The sequence below is a fragment of the Pseudopodoces humilis genome, chromosome 9 (assembly GCF_049639895.1).
Source record: "Pseudopodoces humilis isolate 2021_Gansu_Grassland_sample_001 chromosome 9, ASM4963989v1, whole genome shotgun sequence".
In the NCBI taxonomy this organism is placed as follows: domain Eukaryota; kingdom Metazoa; phylum Chordata; class Aves; order Passeriformes; family Paridae; genus Pseudopodoces; species Pseudopodoces humilis.
In genome coordinates this window covers 3,658,773-3,685,633 of record NC_142208.1, presented here as the reverse complement: position 1 = coordinate 3,685,633, position 26,861 = coordinate 3,658,773, and the positions used below count along the sequence as shown (strand labels likewise).

Sequence of the window (26,861 nt, the reverse complement as noted above, 5' to 3'; positions counted from 1 at the left end):
ATCCCTGGAAGTGTCCAAAGTCAGGCTGAATGGAGCTTGGAGGCACCTGGGATAGTGGGAGGTGTCCCTGCCCATGGCTGGGGTAGAACAGCATGATCCTCAATATCCCTTCCATCCCAAACCATTCTGGGATTCCATGAAAAACTAGAAATTAATAACTGAAATCAGTGTATGTCTTGAAACAAAAACATTCCAGATGAAAAGCTACTTTCTTCTATGCAATTCCAGAATTCCCAGTGGGTCTGTCACATGCATGTTCTCTTTTATTCAAGGAAGAAAAATTTGAAAAGATGAACTGCTGCAAACCAGAGTCTCTTGACTGATCTCTGCCTTAATGTAACAGCCTCACAAATGAAAATCCTGCAATTCTTCTGTGCTCCTGACACTCCTGAGGCATGAAACACAGAGCTGAAGAACAGGAATTGCTCAAAGTTGACAAAAAAAAGAATGGAAACATTGAAAAAAAGCAAGAAAAAACCCTAAAATCCCCACTGAGGGCCACATTTCTGACTTAAGGAATAAGAAGGGGATATTACATACGGCCCTTTCTCAAGGAGGAGTTGTAGGATCAAAGAGAATGAATGGCACTGAGCAGGGGAAGAAAATCCAGGGCAGCTGGGGCAATGCAATATCCTGGCAGGCACGGGACGAGCCAAGGAGACTCCATGATCCTGGAATGGGAGCGGTGGGACCCCGGGCGGCTCAGACACACTGACAGCCCTGAGTGGGTCCTTCAGGAGACGCCTGATCCTATGGAATGTACCCCATGGATGTGTGGAGAGTGGAGATAGCACCTACAGCAGAACCAAGGGAGACACAATTATCCTGTTGGAAAAAGCTGGATTTTCCCCATTGCTGTGGGGCAGGAGGTGACAACTGGGAGAGGTGGTTTGGATCTGGAGCTGCTGAAAGGGCTTTTCCAGAGGAATTCTCCTCCCTAGGGCTATTCCAGAGCTGTGTGCACACAATGCTGTGCCCTGTGCTCTGGGATGGCCCTGCTGGAGCAGGGAGCTGGCACCAGGTGCCCACTGTGGGCCCTTCCAAACTGAGCCATCCTGGGATTCTCTGCTGGGAATTACAGCTCAGGAAATGCCCTCTGCCCACACCAATTTCCCCAGTCTTCTGCTCCACTTAATTAATCAGATTTTAAATCATACAATCAAGGACATCATTTATGCAGCACAAAAAAAGCAAATTAATTAATTCATTAATGAGGAAGAGGAAGGCACAAACCTCTTTGCTCTCACATAAACGGGTGTTAGTGGTTTTTAACCAGTCTAGTAATTACTAGTATTTTTAATATTAGGGTGTGTTAATAATGGAAGTAACTTTTCAACCCCAAATTCCTTGCTCAGCAGTGAAAACAGGAACAACTCAGCTCCTTCAACACCTCAAGTTTTATCTTCCTGCTGCTGGGAATGTGCCACAGGCTGAAGCCAAACCTTGCAAGGCTACAGTGAGAACAAAGCAGGATTGGGGTGTTAATGGCTAATTGCACCCAAACAGGTATTTAGGCAATTCATTAACACAGAAACACCATCCTGGAAGGCCCAAAGACATCACCTAGGGCCTAAACTGTGATTTAGGCTTGGTTTCCTTAGGAAACCATAGCAGGGTTAAACCCTCCCCCCCCCCCCCTTCCGTTTTTTGGCAAGGCAAATAAACCTTTTCTAGTGAAACAGCAAAGAAGAAAAAGTCACTGAAAGGAATAACAACAGTTTTGCTAAAACCCTTAATTTTTATTAAAAATTTTAAGCCAGCCTTAGCACTGGGCAAGCTATCAAAGTTCACTTGAGTCCCTTTTTTATTGCCCATCTCAACATTGTTGAAATCTCAGCTCAGTCCCAACCTCTCCCAGAATTCAATCAGAAAATGCTCAGGTTTTTTTCTCCTCATGGTCTTTTCTCTTCATTTTTTCTATTCTCTCCTCATAACCAATTTTCTCCATGGATAAACTTTGCTACGACTGGGAGAAACAGCAAAGCAGCAAACCCTAAAATCTCCACTGAAAGAGCAGCTCAGCTTATATGGGGTCAGTCATGCCAGGATAATACTTTTTTATTTCATTTTTCTCCAATTTCCCTTGCCAGGGGGGCCAATCCAATAACCTTTGTTGACACCTCACAGCTCTCCTTGATAAAAAACAAACCCAGGCTTTGAAACACAGACAAAAATGGGAAATGCAAAGTAGAAAAGCAGAAAATAGCTGAAATATTTAAAATGTTGCCTTAAAAAAAAGTGCATCCTCTTGATATGTGCAGCTGAAAAGGACAAGCTGGAAAAACAGCATTTAGTGTAAATTCCAGGTAGTTCTGTAAGTCTCTGTCAGCAGCAGCTGTGCCTTGAGTTTTCCTGGCTCGGATCCATTAGCTCCTCTCTCTCCATTTGCATGAGGCAATTTTGTCCTCCCAATACCCACAGTGTTGCTAAATCTCTGAGCTCCAGGAAAACATTGTTGGCGCCATAAATAAATTATATGGAGGGGAAAAAAAATCCCATATAAATAAAAGATGAACCTGAATCAACCTCAGTGTAAATATTCCAACAGTTCAGGAGCAGCCGCAAACACTTTCAAACACATTCTCAGTTTCAAGAGGTAGGTGGGGGAAAAAAAAAAAAAATATAAAGTTGCTCCAACTTGTCCCTGAGGGTGCCAGTGATGATCCAAATGTCAGGAATAAGTTTGGAGCCTTTCCCTCCTGTTTTCTCTCCATACAAAGGGGCTACAGTGAAGTCTGTCTGTGCATCTTTATCCAAAGTGATCCACAGAACAGATGCTCAAGGCGTGTCTGCACCATTTTTATCACAAGACCTTTTAGAGGCAAGTTCCTAAAGGACCAATCCATCAAATCCAGTACATATTTGCTAACTCTTCCCCAACTGTATTTCTGGAACAAATCTAATAACCTCTCTAAGGAGCCTGGAAATTCACCAGGATGAGCTCTGACAAGGCCAAGTTTGGAACAACTTGGAGGCAACACCACCGAACAGCTCCCATAGTAACTTTTTTCCCAGAGGATGAATTCCTGCAGTGTCACCACAGGAAAAACTTCATTAACAACAGCCTTGATCTTGTAGGTCAAGGCAAGTCCTAAAGACAGAAAGTCCATCAATTGTAAAAAAAAAAAAAAAAAAAAAGCACTTGGAAATAAAAATGCCTAAAAGGCATCTGAGAGGTGCTGTAAAATATTAATGTGTGTCCCCAGAGTGGAGGTTTGAGCTGTGTGGCTCCTCAAGCATCCAAAGGCTTATCCCAATTCCCTCAGATGGTCAGCTATCCAGCTGGCCTTTTCTTCACAATTCCCATGAACACCGTGTGGATTTTGTTGACGTTTCCAAGCCAATTCCATAAGCCCAAGGTTGGGTCTGTGCTCCGTGGCCAGCAGGAAGAACATTGGATGAATCAATCCCAACTCACCAGAGAGCTTGGGCACAGAGCCTGTCCTGTGGTCCCTTCTCAGGGCTGCCATCCTCATTCCCTTAGCCTTGTCACCCTCTCACTTCACTTTCCCCACTGGATTACAGAACCTCCTCTTCTGTGTTGAAATTTTGATGATAATGGGAAATTCTTTGGATTTTTTTTTTTTTCTGAATTCTAAGTTCTTTCTTCAAGTACAACCTTCTTCCTTGGGGGACCAAAATGAATGGTACTCCCAATGGGAACCATAGAATTCCTAGAAAAGTTTGAGTTGGAATAGACCTTAAAGCCCATCCAGTGCCACCCCTGCCATGGGCAGGGACACCTTCCACTATCCCAGGCTGCTCCAAGCCCCATCCAGCCTGGACTGGGACATTTCCAGTGATCCAGAGGCAGCCACAGCTTCTCTGGGCACCCTGTGCCAGGGCCTCCCCACCCTCACAGGGAAGGATTAAGAGCATTAAGGACCAAATCCCACTGAAATTCATTACTCCAGTAATGGAAGCAACTCAAAACCACAATTGTAAGATGGAAAAAATGCCAATGCTTTTTGTAACAAATATTTTCAGGACAAGGACAAGTGGGAACAAAGTCCACGGGATGCATCAAATGCTTCCCGCAGGTTGTTTTCATTGTTAGATCAGGATTTTGCTCATTCCTACACCAGAAAATGATACTGGGAATGCACTTTGCAAAGTACATCTTCCTAGATTGGCAAAAATAGCTGCACTACGTTTTGGGAGACTTTGGGGTGGTTTGGGGACGGTTTTGGGACTGGGAGAGTCCTCTTGTTTCACAAGGAAATTAAAAAGCAAGGCAGCACCAACATCATCTGGTAATTAAAGACCCATCACAAGCTCCAGTTTGGCTTCCCTCGTGGTATTTCTGACTTCCACTGATTCAGCCCTGTACCCATTTTATACATATTTTATAAATTCCAGAGATCCTTTTAAGCAAAACATTCCCTCTTTTCATGCTTAAGCAATTCCCTTTTCAAACCCAACTTGTGCAGAGCTCCTGGCTCATCTCTGTGATGAAAGTTTCCCATATTATTCACCCCCAAACTACAAACTCTGCAGCAGCTAAATCAGCCCTAACATTGCTGGGAATATTGGCAAATCCAGAGCCAGGTTCACACCTCCCTTAGGAATAACTTCCTGTAGCACTTCCTTTGTTAATGAGATGGAAGTGTGGCAGCTGGAACAATTTTTGGATGCCTTGGGAAGCCTTTCACAAGGAATCTGGAAGAGCTACCCTGCTGCAGATAATTCTAGTGGGTGGTGTTGGTCAGTGAGACTGGAATTCTCCAGGAATTCCATGTGCTAAGGAAAAAGTCTTTTCCCATCACCTGGTTTTTTGAAACTGCAACACCAGCTTTGCTGAGCTGCTTCAAATGGGGACACCCACAGAGAGTGGAAATTGCTGCTTCAGTGGTTCCATCTGATTAGGCAAGGAGCTTGTCTGGGAAAAGGAAATATTTGGCAACTTCAGTGACTTGTGTCACCCCTCCTGCTGCATGGAACAGATTCCAGCTGCAGGGAACACCCACTCCCTGCTCCCATTGCCACCTCCTGTGTCACTCAACATTCACATCCACCACCACAACCCAAAAGGTGTAAAATTCACCCTATCTGGATATAAAAAAATGGTTCTTTTTCCTCACCAATCTCCCAAATTGCCACAAGTCCCGGTAGTTTATCTCCACATGAAATTTTGCTCCTGTTGTTGTCATTCCTACAAAATAACAGCCTAAGGAAGAGCTGGGACATGAAATTCAGCACTGGCCAGGACACAGGACAGCCTGCTCTGAGCTATAAATAGGGCTATCAATAGGGTCACTTTTCTTGCACTATAAATAAGAATTGTATAAATAGTGTTACTCTGCTAATTGAAAGGTGTTAATAGAATCTCTGGGGTAGATTAACCACAGCTTCATCAGTTTAAATTTAACTTGTACTTCCTTACTATTTCAAGGGCATTGTATGCTGAGGACAAGGCACAAGAGACAAGGAAAGGAACAGTCTGGGAAATAATCAGGAATGAGCGACTTGAATTATTTGGGGTTTTTAACTCTCACAGTGAAAACTAAAAATACCTGTTGCAAAAGTGTGAAAATAAAAAGTATAAATTACTCATTGCTTTTTATTTCTCTGAATTAGTGATTGCTAAATTATCTAATTATTAAAAATACAAATATTATTAAAACATGATCTTGCTAAATGATCAAATTCTTCTTCCTCTCTTTGCCCCACAGCACAAGAAGGGAGGGTGGGTGTTTTACCTACCAGGTTGAGAAAGGAGCTCTCAGGTGTTCCCCACCTATGTTCAGTGGACAGACCATGGGTTTTGAAATTAATAATGAATTAACATTAAGCAGAACTTTTCAGGATTTCTGAAGGCATCCCCCAGCTCAGCCTTTACAGAACACTGGATTTCCAGAAATGGAGGCCTGTGAGATAACTCAACATGAACCACTTGTGTCACAGCAGGACGGAGGGGATGGAGATCAGCCCTAAAAGAGCACAGAATCCCATCTCCCACCAGAACACAAGCAGGGCTCCAGAATCACTTCTAGGGATGCACACGGATCCAGCTCCTGGCCCTGCCCAGATGCCCCAGCAATCCACACTGCTCTGAAAGCTCCTGGCCCAGAGGTGGGTCACACATACTTCAAAAATCCAATGGATTTCTTTTCCTTTCCAACACTGGCAATTTTTTCTCATTATTCCATAGTTTCTGGCTCCCTCCTGCAGGTTTCTTGGACCTCGGGCACTGGGGGAGGCAGTGAAAAGTCAATACCTATTGACCCTCTCTGTGGGTTTCACAGATCCCTACCACATTCCCATGGAAAGATTCCCATGAAGGTGTGTCTGTGCCTTTTGCTGGTCTGTGCCAGTGCTTCAGAATGGGAAAACCAGCCCAGGAGTCATGTTCAATTTTTATGTCATTTTATATCATTTTTATGTCATTTTTTAATCCCATTCCCAGTAACTGCAGAGAGCAGCTGGATCTGCAGCACTGGAGCATCCAGGCATGTTTTTTTCAGGACTAACCCCCCTTACTTCTCTCAAGCTTCCTATACAAATTATTATTTTACTTTTCTGGTCTCTTGTATCTCCTCTGAGTGGCAGAGCTCCCAGCAGGGCTGTGGCCTTCTCCCAAGGACTCTCCATCCCCACATGGACTGGGATAACACCTCGCTCCAACTTTGCCAGGAGCTGATGCCTTTCAGGAGCTGATGCGTCCCACTGTAACACCCAGCTCCCTTTTCCAGAGAAATTCCAGCTCCTCCTTTATTTCCATTTGGACTTTCTGTGATTCTAATTGTCACTATTGAGCTTTGTCTGGTTGATTTAGGGCCAGCTTCCCTCCACTCATCAAGGACATGTCTGTGACTTTATCACCCCACATTAAGAGGCCTCTCTGGAGAAGATGATCCAAGGCTCTCCTTAAGCTCAGGAAAAGGTTTAAATTGGAGTTTCCCCCCAGCCCCAGGCAGAAGGAAGAACTTACTCTCTGTCTATGACCAGACAAGTGACCGCTTCAGCTGCGATGACGTTGGCTGTCCTGACATCCTCCCTGTAAGAAAAAACACATTTCTTCAGTTATTTACATGACAGTCTTCTGATTTCCAACACACAGGGTTATTCAAGCACTTTCAGGACAAATTTTGGGCTTTCACAGCTTTACCTTGCTGTTTTCATCATCCATATAGGCTAATAAAAGACTAGAATTCCAAGACTAATAAAAGTGTTAATTTAATTCATTTTAATCAGGTTGATTTGGTGTTCCAGTGTTTAAGAGTCAGTGCTGCATTTTCTGGGTTCACTTTATCCCAATTCCCTCCAAACTTTCCATGTTTCAAGGGTAAGTGGATTACAGGCAAGAGAGACTTCCCCTCTCCTAAACACCTCTCATCCATTTAGGCAGGAACACCACTCTTCACTTCCACTGAAGCAGAAAATGAGATGTACAGGTGCTGTTAGGAATAGAAATTCCCATTTAAAGACTGGAGGTATTAAAGCAGGAATATGATTATAAAGGGGTGATGCACGTGCACTCTCTGTTTGAGGTCATCATTAATTAACTTTAATTGCTTTGAAGCTCTCTTCATGTTCATACTTTTACAGCAGAGCAAGCAGAAATACAAGGGAAGAACATTAATATTCCAGGCTGTGCTGGAATGCTGACTCTGAGTCTATTCAGACTGGAATTAAATGTGTATTAGTGCTAATTTACCCCACTGATAAATCACATTGTGCTTATTTAAAGCAAGGAGAAAGAAGCAGTGGAATAGCAGTGGATAATTATCTCTATTAATTCCTAAAACTTGGGCAAATGCAGAGAGGATAAGGATGAATATTGAATTCCTTATTAAGTTGCTGTAGCCAGCTTTTGCCAATATATTGATCCATTAAAACAAGAATTCAAACTCATTGGTGTCCACAAATTCCCATTAAAACTCAACACATTTGTCCCATTACCCCAGATGCCACAAAAAGGCATTTATCCCTTTAAATTTATGGATCACAGACATCATTTGGTTACTGTATTATACTTAGATGGTTACAGATCAGGAAAATACGATAAAATTGGTGGCTTCAGTTCAAATATTTTCAATAAAATCTGAAATGAGGTATTCAGATGCATAAGGTGCTGTTGTAATTTCTGTTATCTTCTACTAATCCATCCTTTTCTAGAAGGTGACTTTGGCCAGCAGCTGCAGCACAGGGAGGTACAGCAATCCCAGGCATTCAAGGATGAGGAAACTTTGGAAGTGCATGGCATGAAAAACTCCAAGTGCAAGGCATTAATTGGGAAAGAAATTGCTAAGAGGGAATTAAAGGCAAGAGCAACCACCAGCAAGTGCCCAGCATTCAGTGAGAGAGTAACTACTACAAGTAGGGGGCATTAAACACAACAAATAATTACTACAAGTGCACAGACTTCGGTGTAGAAGTTACTGTTACAAGTGCACGGTATTAAGTGCAATGAGTAATTACTACAAGTGCAAGAGTAATTCCCACCAGTGCACAGCATTCAATGGAAAACTGACCACTAGTAAGTGCACAGCATTAAATGCAGAAGGAATTACTACAAGTGCATTTATTGCAACAAGTAATTACTACACGGGAACTGCATTGAATGCAAAAGTAATTACTATAAGGGCACAGCACTAAATGTAATAATTACTACAAGTGCAAAGCATTAAAGCCAGAAGTTACTACTGGTAAATACACAGCATTGAAGGGAAAAGTAACCACTACAAGGGCAAGACATTAAATGCAGAAGTTACTACAAGTGCACAGCATTAAATGCAATAAGTGACCATGGTATTAACTGAAGCAGGAACTACTACAAGTGCAGAGCATTAAAAACAAAGGTAATTAATTACTCTCAGTGCACAGCATTAAATGAAAATCTAATTACTAGTAAATACATGAAACCACTAATTACCACCAGTGCAAAATATTAAATGCAGAGGTTACTCCCAGGAAATGCACAAAGTAACTACTACCAGTGCAACAAGGAATTATGACAAGTGAAAAGTAATTACTGCATTAAATGCAACAGGTATTTAATTACTACAAGTGCATTAAATACAAGTAATTATTTTAACAGCACAGCACTAAATGCACAAGCAGCTATTAGAAGTGTGATGTATAAAACACAACTTATTAACAATTAATTAATTCATTCATTCCTGGCAGTGCCCACCACCCCCTGTGACCCCAGGGAGGAGAGGAAAGCACTGACTCAGACACCCCCTGGCCTTCATCTCCTTCTTCCTCAGAGCTGCTTCCCGAAAAGCTGCACTCCTTGTCTGTGGAGTCACCCTCGCTCTCCGAGTGTTCCATGGCCCCAACTGCTCCAGCATTTCCCCTGCACACGCCTGATCCCCTCCAGAGTTCTGTGTCACCCCCTGCTATTTTACAGCTCCCCCAGCCCAGCCCTCGGCACCTGCACAAAGCTCACAGCTGCTGCAGGGGCTCTCAGCCACAGAAATCCAAGAGGGGAGGATTTGGGAGCCCTCAGGAGATCCTTGGCTGTGGACAAGGGCCAAAAATCTCATCAGGAGACCTCGTGCGCCCTTTCCAGCTCCTTAATCCCATGGTGGAATTAGGTGGCAACAATATCCATGTTCCCAAATGTTCCCAGGTGTGTCACCACACCACTGGAAACACAAGGACATTATTTAAGGGATGAAATGCATAGATCTATTTTTCTGCTTGGAATTCACTGCCAACTTCTCCATTGGGAAGTTACAACAGTTTTGCTTCTGACAAGCTGTCAACAACTCAGTTTAAGAAGAGATAAGTTTATACTTCAGCCTCTGTCTCATGGTTTTACCTTAGGCTGCCATAATTTGCCCTAAATGTAAAAATATTTGAGGTGATTTCTGTTGTTTCGCTTTTTTTTACCTTCCTACATGCCCAAACTGCTTGATGTCCTGTTCCAACACCTGCTCCCACTGCTCCCAATCCCTTGGATAGGGACTCCACCCCTGCCCTGGGCAGTCAGTTCAAATGTTTAACAGCCCCTTCACTAAAGGAATTTTTCCCAATATCAAACCTAAACCTCTTCTGGTGCAATTTGAACCCGTTTCCCCTTGTCCTGTCCCTGTTCCCTGGGAGCAGAGCCCAACCTCCCCTGGCTGTCCCCTCCTGTCAGCACGAGCCAGAAGGGCCCCCTGAGCCTCCTTTTCTCCAGGCTGGTGGAATCTCAGCAGCAGCTCCTGGGAGGTTTTTACTTTTAGAACTCCCAGTGCAGTAAAGACAGAGCAGAATTGCCTTGACCAACAGAGCCTTGAAAGACCTGAGGCCTCAGCTTCATAAATATTCCAGTCAATTATCACAAAGGGCTCCTTTTATTTTTTTTTTGGTAAATCTTGTACAGCCCTTGACAGGGCTTAAACCTTTTGGCTGAAGTCACTGGGAGTAGAAATATATTTTAGGAGAAGTTGGTAAGTGCTAACGAGATGCTCACAAGGCATAAAACAAAGTATTAGAGGGAGCTGGTACATTTCCTACTTGGACAGCTGTACATTTTGCTTATATTGAGTAAAAAACCAGTAAAGTAGTATTTTTCAAGCTCAACGAGCTGAATTGTTGTTCTCTAACAAATTTGTTGTTTTCCCAATATCCATGAAGCTTAAATCACATGGGGTTTTTGCTACATGTCCTCAGACTGGGGTACCGTGGTGTCAAACTCTCCTGATGTATTTCATTCCCTTTTAGGAAGTGACATTTTTATGCCTGACGGGATTTTTACAAGATTTTTTATGAAATGACTTTTCAAGTGCAGCTTTTTCCAATGGCTCCTTTTATTAGTTTCACATTAAAATCTATAGAAGTTTAGTAGAGCATGCTGTGTTTATTAATTCCAGTGATATATTTTTATATCAAAGCCAATGGCAAATGGATGTTGGGTCCTCAAGCAGATAACATGTTGGAAAGCCAAACTGGTCTTAGCAGGGTGGTTTTCCCCCATGGAAATCAACAGATCCAGGTGATTGATGCAGACATGGATCACAGAATTTGTTAAATTTGGATAAGAACTCCAAAGTCATCAAGTCCAGTCTTTGAAAGATTCCAATTTTGTCAACTCCTTCCCTGGGAGGGTGGGCAGGCCCTGGCACAGGGTGCCCAGAGCAGCTGTGGCTGCCCCTGGATCCCTGGAAGTGTCCAAGGCCAGGTTGGACAGGGCTTGGAGCAGCCTGGGGCAGTGGAAGGTGTCCCTGCCCATGGCAGGGATGGCACTACACGGGCTTTAATGTCCCTTCCAGCCCAAAACCATTCTGTGATCCCATGGACACAGCCACATCCAGTTGTTTCCTGATGTTCACCATTTCCTTCCCTAAAAATGAGGATAAAGCCCCGTTTCTTGGCCTAAGAACCTGGAGAACCTCAAAGGACCACCCAGAGCTCAGTGCCTGGTCCTCGCTGGCTACTCTGCAGAACCTGCTGATGCCTGAGAGAGTCTCTGGCAGAAACCTCCTGTCCTGTGGGACCGCAGGAGATGAGTGCTGAGATCAGCTGAGAATGGTGTTAATGAGTGTTTTCAGAAATAAAAAATGAGGTTTTCCCTGGTGGGTTTTAAATTATGCCACGGGACTATGCAGAGGTTCCTAATTTGCTGCTATTTGAGTTCTTTAATGCATTTTCCCACCTTCCAGCACTGCACACTTGACCTTGTTACAATATTTGTAATGAGGTTGATTTAAAGCATTTAGGACAAGACACATCAGAGAGGGGAAAAAATGGGAAAAATCAGTTATTAACTCAAAATTAACAGTAAGAGCTCAAAGCTCAGCATCTCTATCTTCTCTTTTATTTTATTGGGTATTTTCTGTTTACACCATGACTTTCAGGTGGGAGATAAGAAACAGCTTTACTGGGTATTCTGAGGAGTAGTACCTAAATTTGGTGATCTATTCTTTAAAAAGAGGGATTTGCCTACCTGGAGACTTAAACATGTCTTTTTAAAGCTTTGATTACCTTTTATTTGTAATAATTTCTGTAACTTCACCTGCATCTTGGCCTGTAAGTTGCACCTGCCAATTCTTGATTTAGTAAAAATAAATAAATAATCAAGGTTTTATGTGCCAAAACCAAACTAAATCTCATGGTTACTGGGCCTGCTGTCAGAATCTTATTCAAGGAATCCAACTGGCATGGAATGAGATGAATTCCTGGACCTGGTGGGGGTGACCTACAGGGGATTCTGGTGCTGGGAGTACAACAGTAGTGTTAGGAGAGCAATTTAGGGTTGTCACCCAGCAGATTCCCAGGAAGGAAGGGATGGATCCCCATTCCCAGGCTCATCTCCCACTGCTGGTGGTATGTTGATGGATGGTGCTACCGCTCTGAATATCCCAAAAAAATTTTTTATGGCAATGACAGTCGACACCTTCACCTTTTGTGTGCTGTGGAGCAGCTTCTCTCCTTCTGGTGGACATATCCCACCCTGCCAGGAAGGATTTCACTGCCCTAAGAACACCTTTTAGGTGATTTTATAGCGGTTTTATATGGCAGGTGCTGTTGAACACCCAAATATGAAGGTGGAAGGTTCAGCACTCAGCACTGGGAAGGCACAATAAAAACCTCAATTATTACACTCATAATTTCAAGCCATGATGACCCTTCAAGAAACCTTGTCTTCCTTTTATCACTTTTATAAGGCAAGCAGGAATGTAAGAACAAATTGGGATGAATTCCAACATGGTGTTTGAATCTGAGGCCATTCAGCACAGGAAAGACTCACAGCACTAAAAATCAGGAACAAAAGTGCTCCTTCTCCATGGCAGGGTCTGCACTAAAACACTTACAGTGGTAAAATGGGAAAGAACTTATGGAAATTTGATTAGGGATTAAAAGGGTTTTTATAAAATAAAATGTCTGTCAAAAAGAGGAAATAAAACTCAAAGCTTAAATAAAATATATATGGGGAAAAAGCCCAGACATGAGGCTGAATTACAGCCCTGGATTTTGAAAGAGTACTGGAATAATCTGAGAAAGTCATCTGGAAATTAAGAATTATATTTTCCTAATAAATGTTCTGATATTAATATTCCCATGGGTCTTTCAGGCTTGGCAGAAAGTAGCACTGGGTGTCCTTGGGATGTCAGCATCTCCATGGGAATCAAATTCCTCCTCAATTAGTTTTCTAAAAAAGGGGAAGTTTGGTGCATTCGGGGCAAAGTGAAGTTTTAGATAAAAGTTTCTGTCTTCTGGGAATATTCACATTCCAAATGTGTGTTTCAAGGAAGGATCCCACTGTTTAAGTGTCCAAGACCAGACTGGACAGGGCTTGGAGCAGCCTGGGACAGTGGAAGGTGTCCCTGCCCATGGCAGGGTTGGCACTGGATGGGCTTAAAGGTCCCTTCCAGCCCAAACAATTCTGGGATTGATATTTGGGGTTGATATTCCTATATATATATATATCTAATATCTAAAGAAAATATTAACTATTTATTTCCTGACAAATAGCACTTTCCAGATCCACAAGTCACAGGTATCAAACCCCAGGGAACACAATTCCCTGTGGCTCTCTCTTTGCTGGTGATGAGCCAGCAGCCAAAGTCAGACTGGAACTTCCAAAAGCTGGAGTGCCAAGGGAAGGTGGCAGATGGATTTGGGATGTTTGCCTGAACACCTGAGCAAAGTGGCACCCTCAGCTCAGTTTCCACACAGGTGTTCACACTTCCAAGTGCCAAACAGCCTTTCTTGAAACATCTGCCCACAGCCAGGAGGATCCATTTCACGAATTCCATTTCAGAAAAACAAAAATTCCACCTTCTGTTAATTCCACCGAGCTTTTCTGAGTCCTTCAGGCAAACAGAGGGATTACTGGCAGTGCTGGGGTGGGAACACTTGGAAGTCAGAGAATGATGGAATGGCTTGGGTTGGGAGGGCCATTAAGGATCAGCTCATTCCACCCCCTGCCATGGGCAGGGACATCTTCCACTATCCCAGGCTGCTCCAAGCCCCTCCAGCCTGGCCTTGGACACTTCCAAGGACCCAGAGGCAGCCACAGCTGCTCTGGGCACCCTGTGCCAGGACCTCACCATCTTCCCAGGGAACAATTCCTTCATGATTTTCCATCTATCCCTGCCCTCTGGCACTGGTAAGCCATTCCCTGTGTCCTGTCCCTCCATCCCTTGTCCCCAGTCCCTCTCCAGCTCTCCTGGAGCCCCTTTAGGCACTGGAAGGGGCTATGAGTTCTTCTGGAGCCTTCTGCAGTACCCGTAGGCTGCCATCTGTCACAGCCCCTGCTCTGCCTTTTCTCTGGGCACAGAAACTCCATTTGTGCCACCCCTTGGGGAATCCACCTGCCTGGGAAGGGAATTCCAATTCAATCCAAGAGCTGCCACAACACAGTGAGGATACACACTGCAGGTATTCCCACATCCAGTTGAAATCCTTATTGTTGCTGACTTTTGAGGCTGAAAGACATGAGTATCTCATCCCTTACCCTTTGCTTCCAAGTCCTGCATGGAATCTGTTTTAAACCCCTCTAACTGCACCCATCCCACCATGGCTGGATCTGTTGGCATCAGGACAAGCAAGGAATCCCAGAATTGTTGGAAAAGCCCTCTAGGATCATCAAGTCCAACCATCCACCCGAGAGTGCCCAGTCCTCCCCTAATCCCTGACCCCAAGTGCCACATGCACAGTTTAAATCCCTGCAGGGAGCCACTGTGTCCCATTGGTTTCCCACTGCTGAGAGGGGAACAATGCTCAGAAATCCCTCTCTGCTGATGGTAAAACCATTTCCAGTGGGCCCACCATTCCCATTGCTCCCAGGAAACTCTCAATGATATTGATATAACTTAACACAGTGTTTCCAGCAGCTCAGAAAGGCAGGAAAGAGCAAACAGAGCTATAGATTAATTTTAATTCTGTAGGAATTAAAATTGGTAAACTAAAAAAGTTTCGTTCATCCTACAGCTAAAACTTGTAGGTAAGCTCTGGCTTAAGTTTAGTCTGAAGTGACAAATAAACCCAAATCTGAGTGACACAATTCTGACACTGGATGGTAGAACCTCCTTGCCTGCCAAACCCATTAATGATTCAACCCAATTACTCATGTAATTTATTCAGAATTATTGTAATGAACCAGAGTCTCACTAGTCCGTAATTAATTCTATTCCCCAAGTGAAACAACCCAGGGGTACAAAATGACCACTTTTTCATTAAAGTGAAATAAAACCCTACCACACCCCATCTATTGCAGTTTTAATCAGCCAGTGGGCGACAAGAGCATCTTTAAGATATATTAAATGTTAATTATCCCATTCAAGGACAAATCAATTAAACCTTGAACAAATGAGAAGAGTTTCTAGAAACTGGTGCCTTGCAGACCTACCCCACATGAGGAACTTATCTGCCAGCCTTGACCAGATCATTCAAAGCCAGGCAAAGCCAAAAATCCAGGAAACTCCAAAATCCCAAGAAATTTACACAGATAAAGAGGAAACCATGTATTTGCATTATTGTCCTCAAAAAAGAAGAGCAGCAACAACAGAATTCAGCAGCCAGAGCCACATGAAATAGCCCTTGACACATTTTCTTCATGAAGGATTCAGGAGGTGCACTTTAGTATTATTTAATAAGTTAAGAGACAAACACATTCTTATTCCCATAAGAAAACCTCCAAGACCATTGATAAAACACCCCCCCACCTTGTCAACTCCTTCCCTGGGAGGGTGAGGAATCTAGCACAGATTCCCAGAGAAGCTGTGGCTGCTCCTGGAGCCCTGGAAGTGTCCCAGGCCAGGTTGGACTTTGGGGCTTGGAGCAGCCTAGGATAGTGGAAGGTGTCCCTGACATGGCAGGGGGTGGAATAAGCTGATCTTTGATGCCCCTTGCAGCCCAAGCCATTCTGGGATTCAAAGAAATCCAAGTCCCTTTTCCCATGGCTGCCTCATCCCTTTCCAAACCCTTGAAACTGATAACAACTTGGCCTTGGATGGAAAATGTGGATCCGCCAAATTGAGAAGTGAGCCAATGCTTCTCCTGAGCTCCAGAAGGAACACAGGGTCACAGGGTCATTGTCCCATTATGACTTCAAAGCTCCTGACAATTAAAATCCTTCCCTTCCACTGTCTCACTCTCCTTAATCTGGAATCTCCACATGGGAATAGTAACTTCTGCAGCCATAAAAGGAGAAATAAGGCTACAAGGTTAACTTCAATACTTTATTAGAGGCCTTTCATCAAGAGTTTCCAAATGATAAAACATTTCTTAAATGAGCCTGCATTCCTTGGAGATGTCCTGCTTAGGGAGTTTTATCCATAAAATACCCAACATTGCTCAAGGACACGCTGGGGGCGAATTTAAAATCTAAATTTTTCTTCATTTCTTTTGCAGCAGTGGGACAATAAATGAACAGCGCAAAAGGCTCTGATTTTTCCAGCATTCCAAAGAGTTTCAGCTCTCCCAAGTTTCCCAGGTGGAGCAATCTCTCCTAAACCGCCAAATTATTTATTTCTTATTTATCCAAGTCTCTAAGAGCCTTTCCAGAAAGGACACATGATGGAAGATTAAAAAATATAATGCAATACCTATGGATTGATCCTGTGCTCTTGTGGACACCCCCAAATCCATGGAGATTAGAGATATTCCCATTTTTCTGACAATAAAGACCAAGCTCAATAGCTTTTTGAAGCAAACAGTGGTAATAATCCCAGTTAAATGCCAGATTCCTTTGCTTAAAGTACTTCTCTTGGGATTCATTCCCTCAGGAATTTTTTTAAAGCACCTCCAAGTTTAGGAGGTTTAGCTTGGACATGATGGAAAACTTCAGGAAATCTTGGAGCAGTGCAATAGGTGATGCTCCTTCCATGGAGAGTTTTAAGATTAGGCTGGACAAGGGAATGATGACTTTGCTCCAGGAGTTGGGACATCCCTGCTTGGAGCAGGAAGTCAGAGCAGGGACCTTTGGAGCTCCATTTTGCCAATATTCAGCTGATTTTTTTCTCTATTTTCTGCCCACACTTCCCCACTTCCTCTGGAAAATCCAGCTCATTTGTAAATGTCCCAGACTAAAAACCGCAGCCCCAGTTCCAGGTCCCGTGAAGAACAAGAACCAAACACCTTTTCGTGCCACCTCAGTTTTCCTTCAGGCAGATTTATCTGAGAAAGGTTGAAGAGAGCACTGGGAGAATTTCAGATGCCAATTTCAGATGCAAGACAGGAGAGAAAATCCCAGCCAGAGCCATCCTTAAAAGCACTGCATTAACCTGAGGAAACGGGAGATGTTGGAAATACCCAGCTTCAGAAAAGAACAATATTGGCTTTCACATTCCATCTCCTTCTGCAAAGTTTCCTGGAGGACATTTCCAAGTGTCCAAAGTCATGATGTTAAAAGGTCAGGATGTTAAAATCCCAGGAAGGCTTCACCAGCAGTGGAGAACTGGGATCACGTCCTGGTTGTTTGACACAAGATTTACTCTGCAGCTTCTGCATAAAGGCTTGGACGTCATCAGTGCAAAATCTCTCAGCCTCTTTACAGCCTGACGCATTTCCTCCGCTCCACTGAACTCCCAAATATTCCCAGCAAGTTTTACCTTGCCTAATTCCTGTCCTTTCAGCAAGGAGAAGACACCCCTGCCTGGTGCTGCAGCTGAGGGTGAGGAGCTGCAGTACCATGGAAGAGCTGAGTCCCTCTGGTCTACAGGACTGTCCAGGAACTTCACATCCCCTTCTCTCTCCCTGATTTAATTTCCTTTCATTTTCTCCCCCTGGGAAAAATGTTTTCCAACCCACTCAGTTGTAGAAGGCTAAAGATGGTTTGGAAGGCTTCAATCCAGGACTAGAAGGACTCATTTATTACAAAGGAATTGTTCCCTGGGAGGGTGGGCAGGCCCTGGCACAGGGTGCCCAGAGCAGCTGTGGCTGCCCCTGGATCCCTGGAAGTGTCCAAGGCCAGGATGGACTTTGGGGCTTGGAGCAGCCTGGGATAGTGGAAGGTGTCTCTGCCCATGGCAGGGGGTGGCACTGGATGATCCTGATGCCCCTTCCAACTCAAACAATTCCAGGATTCTGATATTCCCTGTCACCATCTCAGCCCCAGAATTGTGCAAAAGTCATATTTTAGTACAATTTTTTGGGGGTGAAGTTCCCAAATATTTTATATCCAAAATTATACAACAGGATGAGAAAATAAACCAGCACCTAGGACAAATGCTGAGTAACCTCCTGTAATAGTCATTTTCATCTTTATAAAACCATGATTTATATAAAACTCTAAAACCTTCCAGTTTATTCTCAATTCTACAACTGCCAACCTTTCATTTAATTACAGACTGACTGTGGACATAATGGAATTTAGCAGGAGCCTTAAGGATGTGGCTTTTAGAGCTTTAGACTTCAGGAGTCAAGAACTGGATTTTACAAACCCAGGGGCTGAGGGGGGGGAAAAAAATTAAATGCAAAACATTTTGATTAATTTAAATATCTGCCAGCCCCTTCAGCAGCTGGACTGAAATTGCTTTGTTAGAGAAGTTTTGTCACATAACCCTAAACCACTTTTTCAGCCTGAACAAACCCAAGATTAAATTGAAATGGAGGTTGCCCACAGCTTTAGTAGCTTTAAATGAACTTTTTCATTTTTTTTAATTGAATATAAACTCAGCTAAACCTCTGAAAATGTCTGTTCCATCCAAGGCACACAGCTCAATGATTCCCATCCCTCCTGTTGGATTTGGGACAATCTGTGGTGAAATTTCTGGGAGAATCACTGACACCTTGCTTTAAACAGCAGAAGCCTGCATAGACCTCGGTGACAAACATCAATTTAAAGAAATAAATACAGGAAATGTAATTATTGTCAGCAAATCTGCACTTTCTAGGAGGTCTCAAAGCCTAGGAAGCTCTGTGGGTCTTTACTGGGAATTTCTCCCAGGCTCAGAAGCATCTGGAAGAAGCCCCAGGATACTGCAATAAATGGGTGTGGGATGCCAAAACCACCAGTGGAAAGGTTGGATGGGAGCAGGTCATGGAGGAAAAGATGAAGAGCTGGGGCAAGAAAACTGAGGAGTCAGGGCCCCAACAAAAGGGTCAAAGTAATCCTGATGGATAACAGCAGTTCCAGAGCAGACTCAGAGTGTCCAGCCATAAAACCTCTGGAGGGTTTTCCCATATGGAAATCTTGAGACTTTCCATATAGGGAACTCTTTTGTTGGGAAAGAGACAAGTCCAGAAATGACCTGTGAGACATCAGGACAGATCAAATGAGCTGAAAGTTCAGTGAAGAGAGAAAAAACCCCACCAAAATAAAAATAAAAAAAAAAAAAAAAAGAAAAGATAAAAAGGAGGAAATAAACCCCTGGAAATCCCTGTGTGGAGGCTGGAGAATCAACACAACTCTTCTACCACATGTAGGAAGAAAGAAGTTGGGGATGCCAAGAGAAGGTCATAGTTGGCAACTCTGAATTCCAGAGTCCACAACTCTCCAAGTCCAAAGATGGATTGGTGGTCCTGGTTTTTTTATGAATGCTTAGGAGTGGCTTTACTTAAAGACCAACAGTTGAGCTGATTGACCAAAAGATGAAGAAAGGAAAAAGAAATAAGAATCAAATCCATCCATTCAGATGGATGCTCTAATCAGAGCCCTTTGGTGTTGGAGTTGTGCCAGGTATGCTCTGTGAGCCCCCTCCAGCTCAAACCATGACTTGATGATGCTGTAAAACTGGAAGGGAAGAAATCCCAACAGCTTTCCACAAATAAATATTGGTGGAAAGGAGAGATGAAAATAGGGCAGCAGCTCAGAACTCTGCCACTGAGGAGCTCAAAACGTGCTTATCTGGTGAGGGAAAAGATCCAAAAGAGAGAAGGAAATGAAGGGAAAGAGTAAAAGAAGGATTGTAGATAATGGGGACCATGAAGATAACTTCAAAAAAAGATCAGAAGATAATTTCTTTTGCATCCCAGAGCAGGACAGAGTTGTGATGGGACATGTAGTGCTTCAAAACAGATCTTGAGGGCACAGGAACAGACATAGTCCCTGTGTGCCAAAGGATGAGTCGATGAGGCAAACATCCAGCCTGGATGGGTAGTGAGGTTTCAAAGGAACTTAGGAATAAAAAGAAGATGTATCATATTTGGAAGGAGGGTCAGGTCTCTCAGGAAGTATTTAAGGGGGTTTCTAGGGCATTTCTAGGGTAGGAAAAAAATTAGGGAGGCCAAAGCTCAGCTCGAACTTAATTTAGCAAATTTGTAAAGGATAATAAAAAATGTTTTTACAAATATATTAATGGCAAAAGGAAGGGTTAGACCAACCTCTGTTCTTTATTAGATGCAGGAGGGAACTTAGTAACTGCAGATGAGGAGAAGATGGAGGTGTTTAACGCCTTCTTTGCCTCAGTCTTCAGTGGGAAGGTGACTTGCCTTCAGGACAACTGTCCTCTTGGGCTGGTAGGTGGTGTCAGGGAGCAGAATCCCTGTTATCCAGGAGGAAGCAGTCAGAGAACTGCTGAGATGTTTGGATGTTTATAAATCTGTGGGCCAAGACGGGATCCATGCCAGGGTGATGAGGGAGCTGCCAGATGAGCTTGTGAAGCCACTCTCCATCATTTACCAGCAGTCCTGGCTCACTGGTGAAGTTCCAGATGACTGGAAGCTGGCCAGTGTGACACCCATTCACAAAAAGGGTGGGAAGTAAGATTCTGGCATTTATAGGCCTGTCAGCCTGACCTCAGTACCCAGTACTCAGGTTATAGAGCAGTTTACGCTGAGTGTCATCATGCAGCACTTACAGGATGGCCAGGGTATCAGACCCAGCCAGCACGGGTTTAGGAGGGGTAGGTCTGATTCTGATCCTGATGCCTGATCTCCTTTTATGACCAGGTGACCCACCTGGTGGATGCTGGAAAGGCTGTGGATGTTGTGTACCTGGACTACAGCAAGGCCTTTGACACTGTCTCCCACAGTAAACTCCTGGAAAAGCTGGCAGCCCACGGTTTGGACAGGAACACTCTTTGCTGGTTAGGAACTGGCTGGATGGCCAGGCCCAGAGAGTGCTGGTGAACAGTGCTGCATCCAGCTGGCAGCCAGTCACCAGTGGTGTCCCTCAGGGATCTGTGCTGGGGCCAGTCCTGTTCTATATTTTTATTGATGACATGGATGAAGGTATTGAGTCCTTCATTAGTAAATTTGCAGACAACACTAAGCTGGGAGCATGTGTTGGTCTGTTGGAAGGGAGGAGGGCTCTGCAGAGAGACCTGGAACTGTTGGATGGATGGGCAGAGTCCAGTGGGATGAAATTTAATAAGTCCAAGTGCCGAGTCCTGCCTTTTGGCCACAGTAACTCCTTGCAGTGCTATAGGCTGGGGGTGGTGTGGCTGGACAGTGCTCAGGCAGAAAGGAACTGGGGGTGCTGGTTGACAGCCGGCTGAACATGAGCCAGCAGTGTGCCCTGGTGGCCAAGAAGGCCAATGGTACCTGGCCTGTATCAGGAATGGTGCAGCCAGCAGGACCAGGGAGGTCATTCTTCCCCTGTATTCACACTGGTGAGGCCACAGCTGGAGTGCTGTGTCCAGTCCTGGCCCCTCAGTTTGGGAAAGATTTTGAGATGCTTGAGCGCGTCCAGAGGAGGCAATGAGGCTGGTGAGGGGCTTGGAACACAAGCCCTGTGAGGAACGGCTGAGGGAGCTGGGGCTGTTTAGCCTGGAGAAAAGGAGACTCAGAGGTGACCTTATCACTCTCTACAACTTCCTGAAAGGAGGTTGCAGTCAGGTGGGGGTCGGTCTCTTTCTCCAGGCAGCAACTGACAGAATAAGAGGAGACAGCCTTAAGCTGTGACAAGGGAAATACAGGTTGGATATTAGGAAAAGGTTTTTCACAGAAAGAGTGATAAAGTACTGGAATGGTCTGCCTGGGGAGGTGGTGGAGTCACCATCTCTGGATGTGTTTAAAAAAAGACTGGATGTGGCACTCGGTGCCATGATCTAGTTGAGGTGTTAGGGCATGGGTTGGACTTGATAAACGTGAAGGTCTCTTCCAACCCAGTGATTGTGTGAATTCTGTGATGTGACAGCACCTCAGGAGAGCCATAACTTGTCCCTTTTCTCTTTGGAAAGAGAGAAGCGGGGACTTCTTGGGCAGAGAATGGAGACAAAAGCTGACAAATGATGGTCAGGGAATGAAAAGATGGCTGGGGGACTGCTGCTGAGCTGGAGAGATAGCAGACAGGGGAAGAAAATAATCATAATTAAGGAAATCAGCCTGCTGCAGGATTCCTGCCGGTACAGTTTGGCAGCACAAGAACAAGTGGATCTAGGGATAAGGACCTTGTGTGTGGAGAACAAAGACAGGAGGTTTGGTGCCTTGAACATGAAGAGAAACAGCTGCTGCAGAACTGGGACAGGAAGATGGGCCATGGGAAGGGGAGGTTCCAGAGGAGCAGGGGCTGCATAGACTTTCCACTGGCCAGATGCCCATCAGTGTAATGGCCAGGTTTTAATAAAGCAGATAACTCATGGAGAAGGCAGCATAGTCCAGTCTATCCCAAAAATCCCAGGAAACTAATGGTTAATTCCAGTGTTGAGGGTCCTCTCTCATCTACCCTCATCAGCAGTGCCTGAGGCTCCCATATCCATTAAGGGTGTCTGGTTGGAAGTAACCAGCATTGTCCATGGAGTGCCCCAGTGCCCAACCCTGTGGGAGGGATTGGCAGTGTCCCAGCTCTGATGATGAGGGAGGAGCTGTCCAGCAGAGGGTCAGATCTGTTCACACACTCTCCCACACAGCTGGAGATGTTTCCCCTCTTTAATTCCCTGGAATGGGAAGCTTGAACCTCCAGTGGAGATCTGAAGTGATGCCTTAAGATTTTAGCCTTTATATCCTCAAATCCTGTACTGCATTAGTGCATAACTCTAAACTCCACATAAAGTGTTAGTTAACTCTCCTCACATTTTGGTCAGACAAAACAATCCCTCTAGGCCTGAGATCCAAGGACACCCTACAACCTCAGGCCCCAAAAGGTATAAACAAAAGTGAACAGGGGGGAAGCAAACTGGGGGTAAATGACTTCATTTCCTGAAGCTGTAAGTGGAGGATCAAGCCCTGATATGTAAATGGCCCAAACTTACATCTGTCTGAAAAGCTCATGACCATCGTTCATCTTGGGTGTAGCCCCTTTCAGAGGCTTCTGACTGCCCAAGGTATATCTCTTGAAGGCCTTTAATGAATACCTACTCTTATTCTCTTAATCTTGTCTAGCCTCTGTTCTAGGTAGCCACTCCAAGGCATCAGGAGGATCAGTGACAACATGGTTCAGCCTAGCAAAACATCAGTGGGAAGACTCCTAAACAGCCCCAGCCTTCTGTGCTCAGCAAAAATAGACCCCACATGGACTTCATGATAAAAAACAGGCTCTCCTAAGAGCCAAACCATCCCAAAACCCCAGCTCTGGGACTGGGACTCCAAACCCAAAGGAAACCCCAGCTCCTCACACCAATCCCAGCACCATCACAGGAGCACTGCCTCTCACAAGAGTCACATTCAGGCTGTGCCCTTACCTAAATTAACACACAAATTTCGGTAGTGATAACACTGTTTATTACTTTTAAATGTTACCCCTCTCAGGGTGGGTATTCCCAGCCAGCCTTGCTTCTTTCTCCAAGATCCCAGTGGCCAGGCTGGCCCCCAGCCCCCACTTTGAAGTCACAGTGACACCACACAGGGACAGGCTGGGACAACAAGAATCTGCTGGAATGCACCAAGGAATTAAAAGTTTAAATGTATCTTTTATATCAACAGCCAGGGCAACTCAAAGTGAGATCAGGGGCTGCCACTGAAAGTGGAGCTGTTGGAGCCTGATTTGCCATCATCAGCATAAACATAAACCCCTGTGCCAAGTCTGGACATGGGTAAAAGATCTGCTCTGAGACTTAAATTGATGTTAATAATCATTAAATTCAAAGCAGGGGACTGGTAGAGTGATGGCTGTAAAGAAATGGGAATATATCCAGGACAGGAATAGTACTCAGCCTATGGAAACTCTGGGTGTTTATGGAGGAATGATGAGGAAAACAGGAAACATAAATAAATCAGGATTATTCCTACACTGTTCCCAGGTTGGTATCACTGACTGAAGCCCCTCCAGTGCCTAAAGAGGCAAAGAAAGAATTGGGGTTGGACGGGGGACAAGGAATGGGGAGATAAGACAAGGGGAATGGGTTCACACTGACAAAGGGGAAATTTAGATGGGATATTGGGAATAAATCCTTCCCTGTGAGGGTGGGCAGGCCCTGGCACAGGGTGCCCAGAGCAGCTGTGGCTACCCCTGGATCCCTGGAAGTGTCCAAGGCCAGGTTGGACTTTGGAGCTTGGAGCAGCCTAAGACAGTGGAAGGTGTCCCTGCCCATGACAGAAGTGGCACTGGATGAGCTTTAAGGCCACCACTGTCCCATGTCCCAAGGTGCCACCTCCACACACCCTTTAAATACCTCCAGGAATGTTGATCCCACCACTGCCATGGGTGCCTGTCCCAGTGCTTGACAACATTTTGGTGGAGAAATTTTCCTCAATATCCAACCTAAACCTCCCCTGGTGCAACCTAAGGCTGTTTTCTTTGGTCCCTTTGTGTTTAAATTACAGCAGGCAAAATGTAAGCTGATATTATTCTGTATTTTAGAGGTGGAATTATTTTAATATGGCTCTAATAGAGAACATTTGATTATTTATAAAGCATAGGCCTTGACATTTAATTACAATGGTGCCTCATAATGATCACAAAATGAGTGGACCCTGCACCCTGATTCTGGGTTACTGTGCAGAAAACTCCCTCAGTTTTCTAAAATTGATAAATTACAGGAATTTTAAATGGAGCTCCAAAGCCTGACACCCAAACCCAAATCCATCCTGGGCACAAAAAGAGATTTGAACAGGAGCTGCATCACAAGGTGCTGTAGTAAATTTATCTATAAATTTAAGCTGATATACCATTTTTTGCTCTCTTTTCCCCTTTGATTCCATCTTGTTGTAAACTTGCTCCAAGGGTTTGCTAACATGGATTATCCTGTCTACATCCCATGAATTAATTTTCTACTCCTGCATCCCCCATAGGCATCTTCACTTGTTGGGTTTGGTTTTTTTAAAGAAAGTCAAGAGAATTCAAATTCACTGCTGCATTCCTCAGTTCCACTTAATGCTTACAAACTTGACCAGAGCTGGTGGGAGTATTTTGAGGGAAACATTTTCCCAGGAAAAATGTGTGATTTCTTCAATGGAACTCTTGTTCCATTGAAAATTCAAAACACGGATTTTTCTCTCCTCTCATTAAAAATACATTTATTCCAGAGCATAGGTTTTGTTGTTTTTTTTCCCCCGACTAGAAACATTTGTTGTAAACCATCATTTTGACACAAACATCCTCATTTTGAAATTCTAGGATAAAACATTTGCATCTAATAGTTGATGGTTATTATTGACTGCAATGTATTGCTGCAGGACAAAAATTACGTGGAATTTTTTCCCCCCCATTGTTTCCTTTCTTCTTTTGCACAACACAGGAATTACCTGCAAAAAATCATGAAAAAGAAAGAAAAGGGAAGAGTTTGGAGCCTTCAGCCCTGTCAGGCTGTTTCACACCCTCCAGATGGGAAAAACAAAGTGCAATCCCAGGTTTTGCTCTTTCCAGGAAGCAAGAACCAGATCTGATCCCTAAAATCTCTTTCATCATCACCCATTCCACTCATCCTACTTCAGAGAGGAAAATAAATCCTCCAAATTGTGCTATTTAAAAATTTTTATAAACTAAAACCATATTCTTTTGATGTGAATGGTGCTCTAGCAGCTTTTTCAGCTAATAAATTGCAATAGTATTTATTATTTCCTATGCATTCCTTACTGCAGCAATTTTTTTTCAGGCTCTGAAGGAACACAGAGGGAAAAAGACATTGGAAAATTTCTTGGAGATGTTCACTGCAGCAAAAGCAAATATATGGGTAACTATAAACCTTCTGTAGCGCTGGTTTGCCCCAAACCCCTGCAATTCTGCCTGCCTATCTCCATCTGGCACACTCTGCTTTCCCAACATTAGATACATATTTTTGATTAGTTTTAATTTTTTTTTAACTCTGCAGGAGGAAAATTGTCTCTGCTCTTTAGACAATATCTTCAAAGGAAAAAAAACCCAACAATTTGAGTTCCCGGGCGATAACTCAGTTGGAGAAAGGCAAGAACAATTTGTAAGCTGTGATTTTCTAAACTAACAATTGTCTTTAAGACTCCGAACCACTTGATTATTTACTAACTACATTTGAGTCATCAAGTTGGCTCTTAGTGTAACTTCCACACACAAATTAATGCTATTTATGCCCTTGTGATGAGAAGAGGAGTAGTAAAATTTTGACTTTTTTTTAGACTCCTAGAAAGGTTTGTGTTGGAAGGGACCTTATCTCCTAATGGCTCTTTTTCCCCTGAGGGAGACTTTTGGTTGATAAAAATATTTTAAAGACAGATATTAAAAGGTTGGGAGAATTGGGATTGTTCATCCTAGAGAAGGGAAGCTTTGGGGTGACCTCAGTGTGTCCTTTCAGTGCCTGAAGAGGACAACAGGGAAGACAGAGAGAGATTTTGGACAAAGGATGGAGTGCCAGGACAAGGGGGAATGGCTTAAAATAGACAGAGGGGAAATTTAGGTGAGATATAAGGAAGGAATTGTTCCCTGGGAGGGTGGGCAGGCAGCTGTGGCTGCCCCTGGATCCCTGGAAGTGTCCAAGGCCAGGTTGGACTTTGGGGCTTGGAGCAGCCTGGGATGGTGGAAGGTGTCCCTGACCATGGCAGGGGTGGAATCTTTAAGGTCCCTTCACACTCAAACCACTCCATGATTCTGATACATGTTTTTCTGGGGTTTTTTTCTTAGAAAATAAATAAAAAAAAAGGTGAATTTCTGTGCACCAGCCTTTCATTCCTGAACACCCTCATCCCTTCAG

General features: G+C 44.0%; 1 protein-coding gene across 6 annotated transcripts in view; it reads right to left on the bottom strand.

Moving 5' to 3' along the window:
- The window catches only part of PRKG1 (protein kinase cGMP-dependent 1), a 362,401-nt gene that overhangs the window by 54,959 nt on the left and 280,581 nt on the right, over window positions 1-26,861 (bottom strand). For all 6 annotated transcript variants that reach the window (XM_014259495.2, XM_005530727.3, XM_088059523.1 and 3 more), the window contains one exon: window positions 6,932-6,997. In XM_014259495.2, coding sequence (XP_014114970.2) covers window positions 6,932-6,997 — 66 coding nt within the window. The remainder of the gene's footprint in view (window positions 1-6,931; window positions 6,998-26,861) is intronic.